This window comes from Aquarana catesbeiana, linkage group LG01 (assembly GCF_042186555.1).
Source record: "Aquarana catesbeiana isolate 2022-GZ linkage group LG01, ASM4218655v1, whole genome shotgun sequence".
Lineage (NCBI taxonomy): Eukaryota > Metazoa > Chordata > Amphibia > Anura > Ranidae > Aquarana > Aquarana catesbeiana.
This window is the reverse complement of record NC_133324.1, coordinates 866,209,789-866,230,197: the sequence shown is the minus strand read 5'-3', so window position 1 is coordinate 866,230,197 and position 20,409 is coordinate 866,209,789. Positions and strand designations below refer to the sequence as shown.

The 20,409-nt window shown below is 46.4% G+C and overlaps 1 protein-coding gene across 2 annotated transcripts in view; it reads right to left on the bottom strand.

The window, feature by feature from the left end:
- Positions 1 to 19,115, bottom strand: part of QDPR (quinoid dihydropteridine reductase) — a 43,460-nt gene extending 24,345 nt beyond the window's left edge. The window contains exons 1-3 of one of the 2 annotated variants that reach the window (XM_073609618.1): positions 19,032 to 19,115; positions 7,106 to 7,198; positions 4,301 to 4,397 (exon numbers count right to left, since the gene is read on the bottom strand). In XM_073609618.1, the coding sequence (XP_073465719.1) occupies positions 4,301 to 4,397; positions 7,106 to 7,198; positions 19,032 to 19,034 (193 nt within the window). In that variant the 5' untranslated portion in view covers positions 19,035 to 19,115. Of the gene's footprint in view, positions 1 to 4,300; positions 4,398 to 7,105; positions 7,199 to 7,369; positions 7,574 to 19,031 lie in introns of those variants that run through there. The other variant, XM_073609609.1, reaches the window with a different exon arrangement.
- Positions 19,116 to 20,409: the final 1,294 nt, after the last annotated feature.

Here is a 20,409-nt window from a genome sequence, read left to right as displayed (position 1 = left end):
TCTATCTATAAAATCGTAAAAGTTGGCATGCGATAGGCAAAGCATGCAAGAAATAGTCACATTTTGGTAAAGAAAAATCTTATCTTTTCTACTACTGAAATTATATAGAATATACTGTGCATCATTTCATTTTAAAATGCATGGGGGGGGGGGGGGAGAGAAAAACCCCCACACATTTAAAATACATTTTAAAACACAAAATGTTATTTTGATCTTTCAGATCAGTAAAAGGCAGCCAAGATAAACAGTGGCAATCGTTATCTTGTCGTGATCAGAAATCATTAACCAGTGGAAATACTGACCTACCAGAAAACTCAGGTAAACAGACAAAAGAAAAAGAAAACCCCACACACTAAATGCACCACCGCACAAAACAAGAATCAGTGGAATGTTTGTTAATAGTTTAAAATTTAAAGCCGTTTTCCCATTTTATTTATTTTTTTTAACAACCCTTGAAAATAACTTTCTGTTCTCAGGGAACCCCTGATAATTTCTACAGCTACAGTCCATGGTACATTAGTGTGATGGTCAAAAGGAAGAATGCTCCTTACATTTAAAGCTGGCCATAAACAGTTAAAATCTCTGGTAATTCAGCAGAAGCCTGCCGAGATTCGAACCATGCATGGGTAGGCTGAATATACCAAACTGATCGATCAACTTGGGTACAACCAGCCTGCCGGATTTTACATGCAATTATTGCAAGCAGCTGGTATAGCCGCTAGCAATAATCACTGGCAAGACAATGGCTCAGCAGGAGGGATTCCCCTGTCAATACTGTCTGCTGATGGCGAAATCGAGCGAGTTTCTTTCCTGCAACCTTGCAAGAAAGAAATTCCCTCTGTCTATGGCCGGCCTTAGGCTCAGTAGGAAGAACCCCCCTTTAAAAAGATCACTGGTGTCAGTGGCTACTCATCCAAGAGGCATCTCATTGCTCAAGGAACCCCCTGGCAACCCCTGGTTGACAAAGGCTGCTTTAGGTATCTTGCACACTGCTGCCTTTTTAGAGATACGGGCATTTTTTTTTGTACTGACCTAAATATAACCCTCCCCATATGTCTGTACACACAGACCCATAAAGATATGTAGATGAGCATGATAAAGAACAAAAAAAAAAAAAAAAAAAAAAAAAAAAAACACCACCTGAAATCTAAGTTGCCATTCAGTATTTTGCTCTCAAATATGTACGTAAAATTGTTTTGCAAGGTTAAAATCCCATTCTGAGAGCATGCAAATAAGTGCAAAATTAAAAAAAAAAACAAAACAAAAAAACACCACACAAGAAATTTTGTTCAGGAATTCGGAGGTCACGCCTTGTATTAAAAATACAGATAAAATTATTTGGCCTAGAAATAAAAAGCGTAGTAATTAGCAAATCTGATATTTAAACTGCTTTTAGAAATCACAAATTATTATAAAGCATAGCTAATCTTCCCTCCCTAAAAACAAGACATCAGTGTTTTTATGATTTTCTCCAGTTATTTACCCTGAAACCTGAACATCAGAGAAATCCAGTTTCTTGACAACCAAATAACAAAAACAATAAGTCTTTATAGAACCTCTGCAACTTCAAACGTGATTAAAAGCAACTTGAGCAGTTTACATATGGAGTATATTAGAGGTAATCTTGTAGATCGCTACCAGACATACAGATGGCTAAAAAGGCTGACTCACTCTGAATCTGTCTTTTGTGAGCCATCCTCTATGGAGATGGGAAACTGCCCCCTGATGTGACGCACAAAACACGTTCAGGCTTGTATATCCACATTCCCACCTGAGCAGAGCGTATTCCTGGTGATTTTGAAGTCGCCCCCCCCCCCCAAGGGTTTTTGCACAAGTACTATATCAAGCTTCAGGAGTCTGGGCAAGGGGGAGAGAGGAATTCTTCAGCTGTAAAAATGTGCACTTATGGCGCATTTACAGGCATTCCCATTGAAGTATACAAGATCAAAAACGCGTGAATATGCCAAAAAAGAGCTCATGTGCTTTTTGTGCATAGAGCGACTGAGTGTACAAATGTGAACAGATACAATTAGAAAGAATGGGATGCTGCACAGTCAGGCATAGGGAAACGAGCAGAAAAAAGCTCAAACATTGCTGAAAGTGGCGAAAGGCACCGAAGATGGTCTTTCCCAAGTTGTTGCGGTAGAATCACATGCACAAATGTAGCACAATATAAATCTCCACCAATTAATTTGAATCTAATTATTTTATTGCACTTTTCACTATATTTATTTACTACTCCACTTGTGGTTGGAGGAAAGAAATTTGCACAGTCTATGGCCTGCCTAAGTAAAGCTAGCCATATACAGTGCCACCGATAAGGGGGTACCGCTAGTTCACCTGTATGGAGCCCGGGCCCCATTCAGGGGGGGGGGGGGGGGTCAAGGACCTACAGGGGATCGGTTAATCTTCACCCCTTCCTGTTCAGGATCCCCTTCCTTCTAAGGCAGAAGGTAGAGTGATGAGGTCATCTTTTTTCACTCATTGTCAGCACATGTGTATACAGCTGAGCATGACTGGCTCAAAGTACTGTCACTCTCATAGTCTAAGTTGTACTGTACAAGAAATTAAAAGATGCTGACATCAAATATGTGCGTCAGTTGAGTTTTATTGAATGTGTACCTCGCATATATTTTTTTATGTGTTTGAAATTCAGCTTTAAGACCCCTTTCACACTAAAAAAAAAAAAAAAAAAAAAAAAAAAAAAAAAAAAAAAGCACCTCTCTCCATTAAAATGAATGGAAAGCTCTTCAAAAGTGCTCAGTGTTTTACTGGCAGTTTAGAAGCGCCTCAGTGTGAAAGGATCCTAAAATAGCAAAGTGCAAGTTTAAAGGCCAAGGTCACCTTTAAAATGCTAGTGGCAAAGGACTAGCTGAGACACCTTTGCCAACAGTACTTCATTTGGGCTGTAGGCTGGACCTATTATTTTGACTTGTTCTGATATGTTGTATTGCGGTAAAGACTAGGAATTGTCTTTATGATATCTATCTTAGGCGGACGTGCCACTGTATGTACTACGTTATATTCTATAATAAAATAATTTATGGGAGAAAAAATAAATAAAATGCTTTTTTTACCTGCAAAAAGATGTGCATTTATTTATTTATTTTACTCTGCAGCCTCTAAAGCATTGCACCCATGATCTGCAAACTCTCAGTACACTCCTTCGATATGGGCAGACAGTTACTGAATGGCATGAAGAGTCAATGGACTATGAGAACGCTAATCAGCACCCTCACAGTTCATTGAGAGCTACAAGCCATTGACTGCAAAGGCTGATGGTATTTGCAGTTCATTCATTCACAGAATTAATGACGTTGCTGTGCGAGCGGAGCCCACAGCCATGCAGTTTTTAAATTCTGACAGTGGCTGATGGAAGAAGATCCCCTGTCCACTATAACCAAGGGGGATGGAGTGGAGGCAGGAGCTGGGACATGTTACATGTTTCACCCTAAGTGCGGGTGGAACATGTAACATGTTCCAAAGGTGAACTTATCCTTTAACTCAGACATCAGTTTGTAAAGTATAGTAATGAATGCAACCTACCTTAAGAGCCCTTTCACACTGGGGCGGTTTGCAGGCGCTATTGCGCTAATAATAGCGCCTGCAAACCGACCCGAAAGTGCCGCTGCTTGCATTCCAGTGTGAAAGCCCCGAGGGCTTTCACACTGGAGCGATGCGCTGGCAGGACGGTTAAAAAAGTCCTGCCAGCAGCATCTTCGGAGCGGTGAAGGAGCGGTGTGTATACCGCTCCTTTACCGCTCCTGCCCATTGAAATCAATGGGATGGCACGGCTATACCGCCGGCAAAGCACCTCTGCAGAGGCGCTTTGCGGTGGTATTTAACCCTTTCTCGGCCGCTAGCGGGGGTAAAACCGTCCCGCTAGCGGCCGCATACCGACGGTAAAACGCCGCTAATAATAGCGGCGTTTTACCGCCGACGCTGCCCCCCGCCCCAGTGTGAAAGGGCTCTTACATCCTTCACTTACTGTTATCTTTGACGCTTTGTCTAATTTTGCTGTTTTTTATGGGTTATCTACATGGACCAAACTGCTGGTGAGCCCAGCATCCCTTTGAAACTTGTAGGCTTGCATAGTCCATAGCTCACCGTACCTTAGCAGACATTTTGTACAATACAAACTATTCATACATGGGACTCATGGAGGAGGTTTTTTTTTTTGTTTGTTTCTCTTAATTACAAAGTTGAACTTCTATTTCAAATTTAAGACGTGAAACATTTTGTGGTCTATGTAATACATTCATCCGGTAGAATACATTGGTTTTGCAAAGTGGAGACTCACATTTGGCTTTTGCAGAACCTCCAGCCCAGCCTCCAGCTACGCACAGGATGGCATCCACCTTTTTTCCATCAAGGAGCTGGTCTACTGCAGATGTGACCTGATGAGCAGTAAAGAAAAACACAAAATTAAAATGCTGACTAATTTAGATCCTGAGAACAATTACTATGAGCTCATCAACTAAATTCCCATATAACTATAGCTTGGCTGGTCACATTATGTGATTTTGGGAGGTAACAGATTAAAGATTAAAGTACACACGGGTGGACTTTTCGACCGGACTGGTCCGATGGACTTCCGGCGGACTTTTTAACGAACGGACTTGCCTACACGCGATCACACCAAAGTCCGACGGATTCATTCGTGATGACGTACACCTGACTAAAATAAGGAAGTTGAAAGCCAATAGCTGCCCTAGCGTGGGTTTTTGTCCGTCGGACTAGCATACAGACGAGCGGATTTCTGGGTCCGGCGGAGTTACGACGTAAAGATTTGAAGCATGTTCCAAATCTAAAGTCCGTCAGATTTTCGACTGGAAAAGTCCGCTGAAGGTCCGATGAAGCCCACCTACGATCGGATTGTCCACCGGACCCGGTCCGTCGAACCAGTCCGGTAGAAAAGTCGGCTCGTGTGTACACTGCTTTAGGGTCCAGCAGATCCAAATGGAGAGACCATTGTCCCAGAATGTCTAACTGCTACAACCCAAAACCCCAGAGCTGCAAGCAAGAGTGCCAACTACACAGTCATGCTAAGCTCAGAGATAAGCTCATACACATAAAGACCTGTTATAAAAAAGGAAAAATCAGATCACTTTTAAAAGAAATTCTAGTTTGCTTTTAATAGCAGTCAAGACTCAATGGGGGGAGGTTTACTAAAAACAGTGTAGCTGTGCATGGTAACCATTTGGCTTCTAAGTATAACTAAAGGCAAAACTTTTTGTGCACAAAGCGAGGTCCATAAAGACATGGATGAGGGAGCTTGGGGTGAAGGAACTTGACTGGCCTGCACAAAGTCCTCACCTCAACCCGATAGAACACCTTTGGGATGAATTAGAGCAGAGAATGCAAGCCAGGCCTTCTCGTCCAACATCAGTGCCTGACTTCACAAATGCGCTTCTGGAAGAATGATCAAACATCCCCATAGACACACTCCTAAATCTTGTGGACAGCCTTCCCAGAAGAGTTGAAGGTGTTATAGCTGCAAAGGGTGAGCCAACTCAATATTGAACCCTACAGACTAAGACTGGGATGACATTAAAGTTCAGAGGGTCAACAATGCCCATTTGCAGCCTCACTGTGCCCATTTGCAGCCATAGGTCCCCCGAACTTCAAATTCGATAGTTAAGGGTTCTTAGATGCCCCCTTAGAAGCAGCCAAAATTTGTGATCTTTGAACCCAAAGGATCCCGAAATGACATTGCTGCAGATGGACACAGTTGACCGACTTTGGGGCCCCGTATCTCAGGGCCACTTGGTGCTAGAAACCCCAAATTTGGTGTGCAAACCCAGTGGAAGTAGCACTACAGCATATCCATATAGCTGGGGTTCCTAGCACCAAGTGGCCCCGAGATACAGGGCCCCAAATTCGGTTCGGAAAATGTCAAGCACTTTTCTGCAGCAGAGAATGACATTTTCCAAACTGACTTTGGGGCCCCGTATCTCGGGGCCACTTGGTACTAGGAACCCCAGCTTTGGCTACTATGTAGTAGTGCTAGTTCCACTGGGTTTGCACACCAAATTTGGGGTTCCGAGATAAGTGGCCCCTAAGTCGGTTCGGAAAATGTCATTCTCTGCTGCAGAAAAGTGCTTGACTCGAGTATAAGCCGAGGGGGGAATTTTCAGCACAAAAAAAAAAAAAAAAAGAGGAGAGAGATTGTATAGTGTTTGGTCAGTTTTTTTTTTTTTTTTTTTTTTTTTTAAGAGAAAACAAGGACTGGTCAAGCAGATTGAGGAAGTACATAAGTAACACAGCCTCTTCTGCAACCCCCTGCAGTCTGATGGGTCCCCACTGCAAAGGCAATTTTTATTTTTTTGGGGGTTGAGCTCAGAGTTGAATTTAAAAAAGGTGGGTAAGAGAAAAATACTTTTTAAAAGAAAGTTAGCAATAAGCTATAGCTATGTACTCTCATATTCTCAATATAGAAAGAAAACCACCAAATGATAATGATAACCAAAAACACAATGATAATCGCTGAGCAAGTAATACGGATGAGCTGTCCAGGGTACAGTGAATGACTGCACACCGATTGATTAGTCTTCTATAGGCTGACAGTGACCAATCAGGCTTCAATATACAGACAGTCAGTAATTGATCAGGCTTCGACATACAGACAGAGATCGATCAGGCTTCGACATACAGACAGAGATCGATCAGGCTTCGACATACAGACAGAGATCGATCAGGCTTCGACATACAGACAGAGATCGATCAGGCTTCGACATACAGACAGAGATCGATCAGGCTTCGACATACAGACAGAGATCGATCAGGCTTCGACATACAGACAGCGACTGATCAGGCTTCGACATACAGACAGCGACTGATCAGGCTTCGACATACAGACAGCGACTGATCAGGCTTCGACATACAGACAGCGACTGATCAGGCTTCGACATACAGACAGAGATTGATCAAGCTTCAATATACAGACAGCGATCGATCAGGCTTCAATATACAGACAGCGATCGATCAGGCTTCAATATACAGACAGCGATCGATCAGGCTTCAATATACAGACAGCGATCGATCAGGCTTCAATATACAGACAGCGATCGATCAGGCTTCAATATACAGACAGACAGGGACTCACCTCTTCAGACTGTTGTGTGAATGAATCTGACAATTTCACTACAACATTGGCACTGGCAGCTGCATTTTCCGTCACATCGATGGATGCCACCCACTGAGCAATAACACAAAAAAACAAATTATTATTGAAATCTACATATTGCATGTAATACAGCTAAACAGGACAAAGTTACACTTCGGCTGACCCCCAATCAGCGTCATTACTCTGATCACTGTGTCATCAGCCTATCAGCAATCAGAGTGAACTTCATGTGAATGCAGTTACCCAGTTTTTGGATGTGAAGTAATCCACACACTTGGAGCCCAGGGCCCCCCTGCCCCCATACACCAGCACTCTCCGGACCTCAGCAGCCATGCTGTACAATGTACACAGTGTGGAGGGTAAAGAGCTCTCCTAATCTACTCTGTCTGTGTGTCTGCTGTCAGAGCAAAGGGCTCAATCCCGCCCCTGTTGACGTCACCGCCCCGCCCATTCCCATTCGCCCTCCGATCTTCCAGCTACTGACGTCTCATGTTACCATTGAGGCTCGCCTGGTGGTCACGTGGTGCCCGGCTTTATTTCGGGTACAATGTATCACGTCAATGGTGTGCGGATCAGAGACAATGAGAGGGGGCGGGGCCGTGATCTGTCAGTGTGTGTGTGTGATACATTGTATACAGAACATGAAGACTGCAAATAATCACAGTACAGGAAGTGCTTCCAAATCCCAAACCAATAATATCAACATCTATCAATATCTATGATATATAAAAATGTCCTAAAATCTCTTATGGATGTGCCCAGGTTTAGTTTATTCAATCACCTCACATAGCGATGCGGGTGCGATGGTGCGTACGCGTATGTAGCTTGCGATTAGGGCAGCCCATTCATTTCGATCCGCTCACATACACACAAATAATTGCACAAAAGAAGCGTGTGGCCGTTCTTTTTTTGAATCGTGCAGCAACAAGTTGGGTACCGTGTATTTTGGTGAGCGCATAAACGTGCGTGGTTGCAGGATGTGTTGGGGTGCCATTGGGCATTAATGGTATATCACATGTCTGCAACAAGGATGTTTACTTTTGTGTGCATTCCTGCAACGCACAAATGTGAACCCAGGCTCAAAGAATAACTAAGGACAGAACTTTTTATTTTTATTTTGGATGGAGTGGAGAGGGATTAGAACACCTGTACATGTAGTTTTATGGTTTACGAGGGCAAAGATAGTCACGTAGAGCCGACAAACTGCCCTGACTACATAGGAAGCGCTGGCAAGATAGTGTGGGACTTGGTGTCACCCTTATTTGGAAAGGGGTACCATTTATATGTGGACAATTATTACACGAGCGTGCCACTTTTTAGTCACCTTTTTGATCAGCAGATTGGAGCATGTGGCACCGTGCAATCTAATCGCAGGGGCTTTCCCCAGCGGCTTGTAGATTCCCGTCTTAGGCTGGGGGAGAGAGCCTGCTTGCAGTGTAATAATTTGCTCGCTATGAAGTGGAGGGATAATAAGAATGTTTTCGTTCTTACCTCCCTTCATGCAGACACGACGGTCCAAATTACTACGGCGACTGGTGTTGTGGAGAAACCCCTCTGTGTCCACGAATATAACCTTAACATGGGAGAGGTGGACCTCAACGACCAGTTGTTGGCACCGTATCTAGTTGCTCGTAAGGCCAGATGCTGGTACAAGAAAGTGTCGGTATACTTATTTCAATTGGCTTTGCTGAACGCTCATGTGCTATACAGAGCTTCAGGACGGACTGGATCCGTCCTTAAAGCGGAGTTCCACACAAAAATGGAACTTCCGCTTTTTGGAACCCTCCCCCCCTCTGGTGTCACATTTGGCACCTTTCAGGGGGGAGGGGGGTGCAGATACCTGTCTAAGACAGGTATTTGCACCCACTTCCGGCATAGACTCCCATGGGAGTCTACGCCTCTTCCCGTCCCCACCACGCTGTCTCCTGGGAAACACACAGCTCCCAGGAGAGAGCGGAGACCACTTACGATGCGCAGCGGGACTCGCGCATGCGCAGTAGGGAACCGGGAAGTGAAGCCGCAAGGCTTCACTTCCTGATTCCCTCACCTAGGATGATGGCGGCAGCTGCCGAGAACCGAGCGGGTTCTCGGCGTCGCCTGCCGACATCGCTGGATCCTGGGACAGGTAAGTGGCCATGTATGTAGTATTTGTAGCTGCTGGCTTTTAATATTTTTTTTTTTTTTGGCGGTGTGGGTGGACCCCCGCTTTAAAGTAGGGTTCCACCCAAAAAAACAAAAATACCTGAAAAAAAAAAAAAAAACCATTTGGATATTTTTTTTTTTTTTACTTACCTCTAAATGCCTGTTGCTAGGTGGTCCCTCGTAGTCTGCCTCTTCCTTTGCCTGGGCTGGTGACATCACTTCCCCCTCGGCACAGGAAGGGCTCGGCTCTGCTCCCTCCCTCCTGTCAATCATTTGGGACCCATTACAGGTCCCAGGTGATTGAGCGGCCAATCACGGCGCGCGGCGCCGCTCGCGCATGCGCAGTGGGTGCCAGGCTGTGAAGCCACAGCCTGGCGCCCACAGTTGAAATGCCGGCGCTGACGAGCGGAGGGGGGGACAAGCGGGGCTTCGATCCCCCGCATCGCGGGACCCTGGGATAGGTAAGTGTCCAATTAAAAGTCAGCAGCTGCAGTATTTGTAGCTGCTGACTTTTAATTTTTTTTTTTTTTTAATGGACCCCCTGGGTGGAACTCCTCTTTAAATTCCAGGAAGAGATCGTCAGAGCCCTTCTGTTTCCAGACGGTGCTCCACCTCACCTTTCCCAACCAAATGCAGTAAGCCGGCTGCATGAGAGGCATTTTCCTTATGTCCTCCCGAGTACCCCTACCCAACGAGCCCCCCAAAGAAAATGTTGTGTCTGCAGCAAGCGCGGATATAGGTGTGACACCCGCTATTATTGTCCCTCCTGTCCTGACAATCCTGGTCTTTGCATTGGTGAATGTTTTGAACGCTACCATACACTAGTTGAGTTTTAGCATAGGGTACAGCATTGCACAGACTAGGACACACTTTCACAGGGTCTCCCAAGATGCCATCGCATTTTGAGAGACCCAAACCTGGTACCAGTTACAAAATTTACAGTTACAAAAAAAAAAGTGTAAAAAAAAAAAAAAAAAAAAAACACAAAAAAATATATAAAATAAAAAAAACAAAAATAGTTGTTGTTTTAGTGTTCTCTCTCTCTCTCTATTCTCTCTCTATTGTTCTGCTCTTTTTTACTGTATTCTATTCTGCAATGTTTTATTGTTAATATGTTTTATCATGTTTGCTTTTCAGATATGCAATTTTTTTATACTTTACTGTTTACTGTGTTTTATTGTTAACCATTTTTTTGTTTTCAGGTACGCAATTCAGCTGCAGCGCGGATTTATTTATCTTGGCAGTGACAGCGTTTCTTCCCACGATACATAAAGCTGTGACTCCAGCGCTGTCGGAGGTGATTTCACCACCACAGTTACATACTTCAGCATATATGCTGAAGCATGGGGGCAGCAGGGGCAGAGGAGCGATTTGCTCCTACCTTTTGTGGGAGGATGCCCCCATGCTTCGGCATATATATATTTTAGGCACAGGTTGCGTTAAAAAATGTTTTATTTTTTACTATGTTTTTTTTGTTAGAATTAGAATTAGAATTGCTGTCTATGCCACTGTTAACCCATACCTCCCAACTTTTTTAAAATGGAAATGAGGGACATCTATCAGCAAAAGTAAGCAGGCATAGGACACACCCCTTGCCACGCCCCCTTAAATGAGAATTGTACACAAAAAACAAGATTAAACCCATAGGTCCTTTTTTTTTTTACCACTACTATTCCTTTATATTGGCTTTTGAAATTGACAAGTGCAGCAATTTAGAATTTGGATGAAAGGTTTAGCACTGAGAAACACTTTTTGATAGATAAAAAGTGCATTTTATATACAACTATATAGATCAGACCAAAATGAGGGACAAATGAGGAGCAAAGAGGGACATTGTTCCAAATCAGGGACAGTTCCTCGAAATCAGGGACAGTTGGGAGCTATGTTAACCCCTTGCAGTCTCCTCCTGGCCCTTTAAGTGGTTTAGGAGGCAGGGCAGGGTTTATGCTCATGTGACCGCATGGCTGTCCTGGCGGTCACATGATCGGGAGCTTTCCATTTGCAGGGTGCGTGCAGGGAGCACACTCTGTACAGATGTTTTTGCACTAATGCACGCAAATATGCAGCCACTCGGCGCCAAGGCCCATCTGCCAAAAGGCCACATATTTGCATGCGGCCGGTGCCAAGAGGTTAAAGTGGTTGTAAACCGAATACAAAAAAAAACAAAAAAACAAAACCTGCAAGACAAGGGCATAATGAGCTAGTATGCATAGCATACTAGCTCATTATGTATTACTTACCTTAGATAGAAGCCCCCGCAGAAGTCATCGTTCACCGCTCTGGATTTGGAGGGGATCCCTACGCCAAAATAAAAAAAAAAAAACGGCGTTGTCAGAAAACCAGAAAACAATACTTTTCACTGCTTTTTTGGTGAATCGGTACCCGATACCCATTCACATAGGGAGGGGGCCGGGATCTGGGGGTCCCCTTGTTAAAGGGGGCTTCCAGATTCCGATAAGCCCCCCGACCGCAGACCCCGACAACCACCGGGCAAGGGTTGTCGGGAACAGGCCCTTTTCCTTATCAACATAGGGGCAAGATGCTTTGTGGTGGGGGGGCCAGAGCCCCCCTGCTCCAAAGCACCCGTACCCTCCCATGTTAAGGGCATGCAGCCTGGTATGATTCAGGGGGAGGGGGGGCGCTCGCTCGTCCCCCCCTTTCCTGACCTGTCAGGCGGCATGCTCGGATAAGGGTCTGGTATGGATGTTGGGGGGACCCCACGCCATTTTTTTTTTCAATTTTGGCCTGGGGCTCCCTGTTCTGTCCGCCAGATGTCTTGCTGATGTTTTATACTGGTTATTTGTACCTGTGTTGTTAAATTTACATGCAAATGTGTAATTTACTTAAGACAATCATATGTGGTGTGCAGGCTCCATCTAGCGTTCCTTTTTGGTATTGCTGCAGCTCTGTTTATTTGTTTAATGTATGTGTAATAAAGGAAGTTGTCAGCGAGCAGGGAATTCTGGGTAGAATCTTAACAGGAAGTGAACCATCCACCATTCTTTTCAACACATTGCAGGAAGCAAGTCATGTCTTTCACAATCTATCGCCATCACCCCTTAGAGAACTTAAAAAGTAAGTTTTTATTATATCATCTTGTACTGTATATCGTTGCTTATGCAATGTATGCTGTATTGTATGTGATATTGTACTTATTGAAGTCTACTTCTGTTATTTGTAGTTTCACCTGACTTGTTCTAATAAAACTGAGATCAAAGAAATATGGTATGTACAGTTATTGGGATAAGAAGGTTTAGCTAGCTGTCCCAGAGACAGAACAGTCCCCTCCGAATCCATACTAGACCCAAAGGGCCTGGTATGGACCTGGGGGAGAACCCCACACCGTTTTTTTTGCAATTTTTTTTTTTTTACGTTAGGCTTTCAGCAGGGAACCCTGCTGACAGCTGATGACTCATCGGTTGCTAAGGACGCAGCGGCCGGCTTCCCGGCCCCCTGCTTTGCAACCAGCTGCATACAGTGGTAAAATAAGAACCGTAAAATGCAAAACACATCAAAAATCGGATCACAAACTCACCATTTGCGTTTCGGGTGCAGCTCCATTGAAATCTATTAGCCGCAAATTGAGGGAAAAAGTCCCCGACTCTTTCCAAAAATGCACCGGCCACAAAACACGTAGATTTGAACTAGCACCATAGGAAACCATGTTAAATGGACTGTAGTGCATTTCTGCAAACTGCAAAACTCACTAAAAAAAACACATAGGTGTGAACGTAGGGTAAAAGTGCCCTCTATTCAGGCATGAATATTTGGAATCAGACAGACTCAGGACACAGCTACCTGCTGACTGGTTCCCATTGTTATTCTGGTATTCATCCTAAAGTGTATTTAATCCCCAAAACAAAAATGTAATATGTTGCAGATTACCAGCCCTTGAATGTGGTGGCTGCATTAGTTTTGTTTTCATAAATCTTTTTCTTTATTTTCATCTGGTGATTCTTCCAGTAACACACATCATGTCCTATTATAACTATGCTTACTATCTCTTTTGTATCAGGACAAAAATATATCAGAAACCAGAAACAAGATAGGACTACAAAATCTCACCCCACACACTTTCTCTATAATAGAGGGGGGTGGTTCTGTAGTCCTCCGAGATAGCTGTCAGCACAGGCAGAGAAAAAAAAGTTATCAGCTGACAAGATTTCAGACCGGATCAATAAGTATAAACTTATCAAACATACAAATGGAAACACTTTCAAATGGCATATCTAAAAGATCAAAATGGACCAAAAAAGAGAAGTTAAAAAAAACAATAACTGTGACAATCACCAAACATTCACTTGTGGTAAATCAATCACTGTCATGTAAAATGTATGACCGAGGAAGATTTACCTGCAGTAAATGTTATTCTAAAAAATTTGTATCTCCACAGAGTGGTACTGTGGATACGACACTCTGATAGTTAATGCCACGTCCCGATAGTTGAAATCATTGGAATGAGTTTGGAACGATGGACTTTATAGGCATAACACAGAAAAGTTTTTTTAAAAAGTACAAAAATTAAAACTAAAGAACACATACATAGACTTACATAAATTCACAGATAATACCCATGAGCATGTTAAACACACCATCTACATGATTGATAAATATTGAACAAAATTCGGATAACCGAGCAGTTCACTTTTACAAATAATAACAGATTTCGAGAAGACAGTGTATCGTAAAACACTCAGCTCAGCTTGCTCAAATGTTAAGTGAATGTCAGATTCACTTCTGTATAAATGCTTTATAAATATGCCCTCTTAAGTACCTGTCCACTTGCAAAATTCTTGAAGTTGCCTGTGTCTTCATTTTTAAAATTAGCACAGTAAACCGGAAGTTCGGGACCCCGAAATGAATTGACCTCATACCTCCCAACATTTTGAGATGGGAATGAGGGAAATGTATGTAGGCATAGGACACACCCCCTTAAAGGAGAATTAACCAAAAAACAAAAGGATAATTAAATCCACCAGGGCATTTTTTACCACTACTATTCCTTTATATTGGCTGTTAAAATTTACAAATGCAGCAATTTGAAAGGTTTAGCACTGGGAAACACTTTTTGAAAGATAAAAATAGGATTTTCTGTAATCACCGTAAAATCCTTTTCTCTGAAGTTCTCTGGCTATAACCCCTCAGCCTGCTTCCTGCCGCTCAGTACGTCAACAAGCAGTATAACGTAAAAAAATAGGAGGGGTGGGTGCTGTGTCCGTCAATGAACTTCAGAGAAAAGGATTTTACGGTGAGTACAAAAAATCCTATTTTCTCTTTTGCTCATTGACGTACACAGCTCCATTAAATCTTGACCGTAGGGACGTCCCCAAGCAGTGCCAAAACAAGGGATGGAAACAGCAAAACATAACTTCACCCATAGCCAGAGGCGTTCCTCAACAGAGGAGTTGCCATCTGAACCGGTCGCATCAGAACTTGCGGCCAACGTATGCATCAAAATGCGTTTACAACCAAAATGTAACTTTCTCTTACAAGAAGAAAGAGTGCAAATTGCAATGATTACACGGCCGCCTGTAAAACTTTGCGGCCAAAGCAAGCATCTCAAGATGCACTCACATCAACTTTGTAGAACTTTGTGAAAGTGTGAACGGACGACCAAGTCGCCGCCTTGCACACCTGGGAGACAGACGCTTGATGTCGGAAAGCCCAGGATGTCCCAATTGCCCTGGTGAAATGGGCCGTGACAGGAAAGGGGGGCACCTGCCCCTTCAAGGCGTAAGCCTGGACCACGATCTGTCTGATCCACCGTGAAATGGTGGTCGACGAGACCGCCAGCCCCTTTTTCGGACCAGCCACTGAAACAAAAAGAGAGTCTGACTTCCGTAAGGGAGCCGTGACAGACAGATATACCCTTAGGGCCCAGACTACATCCAGGGAATGGAGGGCCACCTCCTTAGGGTGTGTAAGCTTAGGACACAGAGATGGTAACAGAATGTCCTCATTGAGATGGAAAGCTGAAACCACCTTTGGAAGAAAGGAAGGTTGCGGAAGCAGCACCACCTTATCTTTCTGGAAAACCAGATAGGGCGACTTGCAAGACAAGGCCGCCAACTCAGAAACCCTCCTGGCAGATGTAATAGCTACTAGAAAGACCACTTTCTGAGAAAGAGTCAACAAGGAAATTTCCCTGATGTTCTCAAACGGGGGTTTCTGAAGCGCTGATAGCACCAGGTTCAGATCCCACGGAAGAATGGGTGGTCGCACCGGAGGGACTACATGCCGAACCCCCTGCACAAAGGTGCTTACCAATGAGTGAGACGCCAGGGGTCACTGGAAAAAGATGGCCAAGGTTGATATCTGTCCCTTAATGGTGCTTAAATCCAGTTCCTGGTCCACTCCATGCTGTAAGAACAGCAGGATCCTGGAAACGGAACAGGTGCCACCCCATCTCCTCACACATGGAGATAAAAGCCTTCCACGTATGATGGTATATCTTCAGAGAAGAAGATTTTCGTGCCCTCAGTATAGTGGAGATTACCGAGTCCGACAGACCTTGGTTCCTTAGCACCTGGCTTTCAACAGCCATGCCGTTAAAACTAGCGACGGTAAAGCAGGATGGAGTATTGGACCTTGCGATAGAAGGTCTTCTCGCATCGGCAACCGCCAAGGAGCAACCGCCACCAAGCATACCAGGTCGGCGTACCAAGGACGCCGAGGCCAATCTGGGGCGATCAGTATCACTGGAATCCCCTCGGTCTCCACTCTGCGAAGCAGACGAGGCAACAGTTTGAGCGGAGGGAAAGTGTAAATCAGCCAATACTGCTCCCATGGAGCCACCAACGCGTCTGACGCGTCCGCCCAAGGATCTCTTGTCCTGGACACGAACCTCCGCACCTTACGATTGAGCCAAGAGGCCAGGAAATCCACATTTGGTGTGCCCCACTGCAGGCACAAAAGCCTGAACACCTCCGGATGCAACAACCACTCTCCTGGGTCCAGCATCTGGCGACTTAAGTAGTCCACCTGCCAGTTTCCTACTCCCGGGATGTATATGGCCGACAGGGTCGGTACATGTTGCTCTGCCCACCGGAGGATGTGAGCGACCTCTCGTGCTGCAGCCGAGCTCCTTGTTCCTCCTTGATGGTTGACATATGCCACCGCCGTGGCGTTGTCTGACTGGATCCTGATCGGACGCCCTCGTAGCCTCAATGACCATGTGGGGAGACATGGCCTGATCGCTCGAAGCTCGAGCACATTGATCGGTAACTGGGATTCCTCCCGCGACCAGAGGCCCTGGGTCGACTGGACCCCCAGCACTCCACCCCGGCCGGTCAGGCTGGCGTCCGTTGGGATCACCGTCCAATGAAGAGGCAAGAACGATTTCCCGGACCAAAGGGCAGGAGACCTCAGCCACCAGAGAAGAGAAGTCCCTGACTGACTGGCTCACCCGAATCTGCCGATCCAGGGATAACGGAGATTTGTCCCATTTGGACAGTTTCTCCCTCTGCAAGACTCTGGTGTGAAATTGGGCGTAGGGTACCGCCTCGAAGGAGGCTACCATGAGGCCCAGAACTCGCATGCAGAAGCGCAGCGGCGACCACCTGCAGTTAATCAACAACTTCACCGTGGCACGGAGAGTCTGCAGTTTGTCTGAAAGGAGAAACACTCTCGCTTCCACGGAGTCCAGTAGTAAACCCTGGTACTCCGGGCGCTGAGTCGGCACTAGTACCGACTTCTTGAGGTTCAACACCCACCCAAACTCCTGTAGAGTTTGCATGGTGATCGCCACATCCTCCCTTAATTCTGAGGCGGAAGCTGCCCTCAGAAGGAGGTCATCTAGGTAACCCACGATTGCGCAACCCATGTTGTCGCAACAATGCCAAAATTGGAGCCAATACTTTGGTAAAGACTCAGGGTGCTGATGCCAGACCAAAGGGGAGAGCCACAAACTGGTAGTGCTCTTCCCCCACTGCAAACAGCAGAAACCTCTGGTGCCCGAGGCATATGGGTATATGCAAGTACGCATCCTGGATATCCAGAGATGCCAGGGTGTCCCCCTAATGGAGTGCAGCGAATATGGAGCAAACTGATTCCATTCTGAACCTTTGTACTTTCACAAAGCAGTTGAGGGCTTTTAGGTCCAGAATCGGACGTACCCCTTACTTTTTGGGGACTACAAACAGATTGGAGTAGAATCCCTGAAACCTCTCCAGTTTCGGAACAGGTACTATCACCCCGCGTTTGGGCAGGTCCCTTACTGTCCCACACAGGGCCTCCCGGCGAGTCAGGAGTAAGAGTATGCTGGAGGGAAAAAATCAGTTTGGTGGCCAAGAGAGGAACTCTATCTTGTAGCCCGATGAAATCAGTTCACAGACCCATTGGTCGGACAGCCGGAAGGCCCACGAGCTGCAAACTCCCGAAGGCAACCCCCCACCCGAGTGTCGGGCGGGGGCAACCCTTCATGCGGTAGTACTTTTGCTCTCAGGCTTGCTGGGTTTGCGAGACCAGGGATGCTTTTGTCCCTCAGCAGTCGCCCTATCGGACTGGGAGCGCTTACCTGACGTCCCGGGCGGACGAAAAGCCTCTTTTGAGCAGGAAAGGAGGGCCCTTGCCTGCGACGTGGCTCCTTACCCTTCTTGGACTGTGGGAGCAATGTGCTTATTCCACCTGTGACATTCTTAATGTCATCCAGCGAAGCTCCAAATAGCCGCTCACCAAGGAAGGGCAAATCCGTCAAAGCTTTTTTAGATGCCTGGTCCGCAGACCAGCATTTCAACCAGATCAGGCGCCGTAGCACCACTGCTGATACCGATGATCTGGAGAGCAGGGGAAGTGCATCCAGGGCCACATCACAAACATACTTAAGGTCGTGCACCAGCTGGTCTGCTAGTTCTATGCAGACTGGAGGAGACTGTTGCTTCCCCAATTCACGGTGCAATAGTTTTGCCCACTCAGTAAGGGTCTGCGAAACCAACGCCGTGGCCAATACCGGTCGTAGCGCTGACACCACTACCGTAAACATGGACCGGGCCACTGCCTTGGCTCTCCTGTCGGTAAGGTCCTTAAATGCAGGAGCCCCCTCTACCGGAATCGTGGTTACTTTATTTAACCTGGATACTGGGGGGTCAACGACCGGGGGAGCCGACCATTTCTTAAGGAGGCTCTCTTCAAAGGGGTAATGCACCGCCATCCTTTTTGGAACTGAAAAGGTCTGCTGCGGGCTTCCCCATTCCTTGTATATGAACTTATCAAAATAAGTCAGATATGGAAACACCTTAGGTGTATGGGCAGGCTTACAGGACCCAAAGGGGACCGATACCTCAGCAGAGGATCCTGCTGCATCCTGTATTTTCAGGGTATCCCGCACCGCGGTGATAAGTGCTCCAACTAGCGCTTTTTTCCTGCGCGGACCCCGGACACAGAATCATCCTCACTGTCCGAATGGTCCTGGTCAGCATCCTCTGACACATCAGAACAGGGGCCGCCAGTCACCGCGGGGCCCGAGTCTGAATCGGAGCTCTCCCCGGAGGACAGGGGGGCAGGGGACATTTTCTACCCCCCTTGCGCCCACACGCCGCCTCGACCCTGGCAATGAACGTTTTCAGGACCGCCGACAAAGCGTCCAAAGGCACTGCACTATTTGCAGGCAAGCCGGTTGCAATTGCAGGGAGATCTGGGGAAGAAATGCCAGCTTCTGACGCCATGCTGACCCACCCTGTCTGCCACCCTTGGGGACTTAGGACAAGGTGCTCAATCCCACCCTCCTAGCTACTAAAAGACAGAGGGGCCCCACCGCAGGACTCACCATCCTGACCGAGTGCTATGCCGTGCTGCTGCTGATCACTGTGTCCTGTGTCAGTCACAAGTGTCCAGGAGAAAAAAACGTGCTGTTCTGAGGCACAGGAACCAGCGCTGGGTAGAGAAATGCACTGAGGCTACAAGAAAATGGCCGCCGGACATTTTTGAATAGGAAAAAACACTAGGAAAATGGCCGACACCCATGCTTCTCACAGAGAGTAACAAAGTGTAGCACATGCAGAGCCCACAGACACCAGCAGAGAGGCAGATGACAGCACATGGACACAGACAGCCAACGCAGCCCCCAGCTAAGGGTCAGAGCCCCCCGGAGGACCCCCAGCCCAGGTACATACACCGCACTACAGGCCAGCCATGCAGCGTCCCCCGCGGGGGGGGACACAGGGACAGGGAGAGAGGAAAGGGAGAAGAGGGACCCCCTAATCGACCTCCTAGGGAATGCCCAGCTGCTCTGTCCTGCCGAGACAGGGAGAGCTGTACTTACAGTCCGGACGAGCTGGGGGCATACCATCACAGACCCACACCCGAGCAGTACGGGATGACTGCTGGCCACGACACACTGTGACAAAGACATCCGTAGTCCGGTCATATGTGTGCCCCGGAGCATGAAGCTCACCGGCCGCACCTGGACCCTGAGGGGCATGTCGTGGCCGGCCCAGCGCGTAGCTAGGGCCTGCTCACGCTCGATGGCCGGGCTGCGGGACTACAAGGATCTATATTTATCCAGCCTGTCACCCAGCCGGCTGTTGATAGAAGATCACAGGATCAATATCTAGGCAAAAATTCCAGAAAAAAAAGGAAAAGAAATCCCCAGGACCGATGGTCCCGGCAGGGAGCCTAGGTCCTTCTCCTTCACTAGGCAGAGAAAAACTGAGCTGCAGGAAGCAGGCAGAGGGGTTATAGCCAGGGGGACTGCCCCCTGGGCAGAGCTGTACATTTCTGTTGTCTTCACATGTATTACATGTTCTGCCTAGTCCTCTCCTGAAGGTGGCGTGATAACCCTACGGTCAAGATTTAATGGAGCTGTGTCCATCAATGAACGAAAGAGAAAAGTGCATGTTATATACCACTATATAGATCAGACTAAAATGAGGGACAAATGAGGGGGAAAGAGGGACAGAGGGGTATTGCTCCAAATCAGGGACAATCCCTTGAAATCAGAGACAGTTGGGAGCTATGGGTACCAGAATGGTCCTGAACTTTTGGTTTACTGTACTACGGCCTTGGAACGCACGCTGACCCACGAGCACAGGGCGGCTGACAATCCCATGCCAAGTACTACATGAGAGAGTGTCCTTAGTGCCGGGAGAAGGCACTTTTAAATTTAAGCAGCCGCTTGGCATCTGTTTTTGTGTGTTATTTTTAAA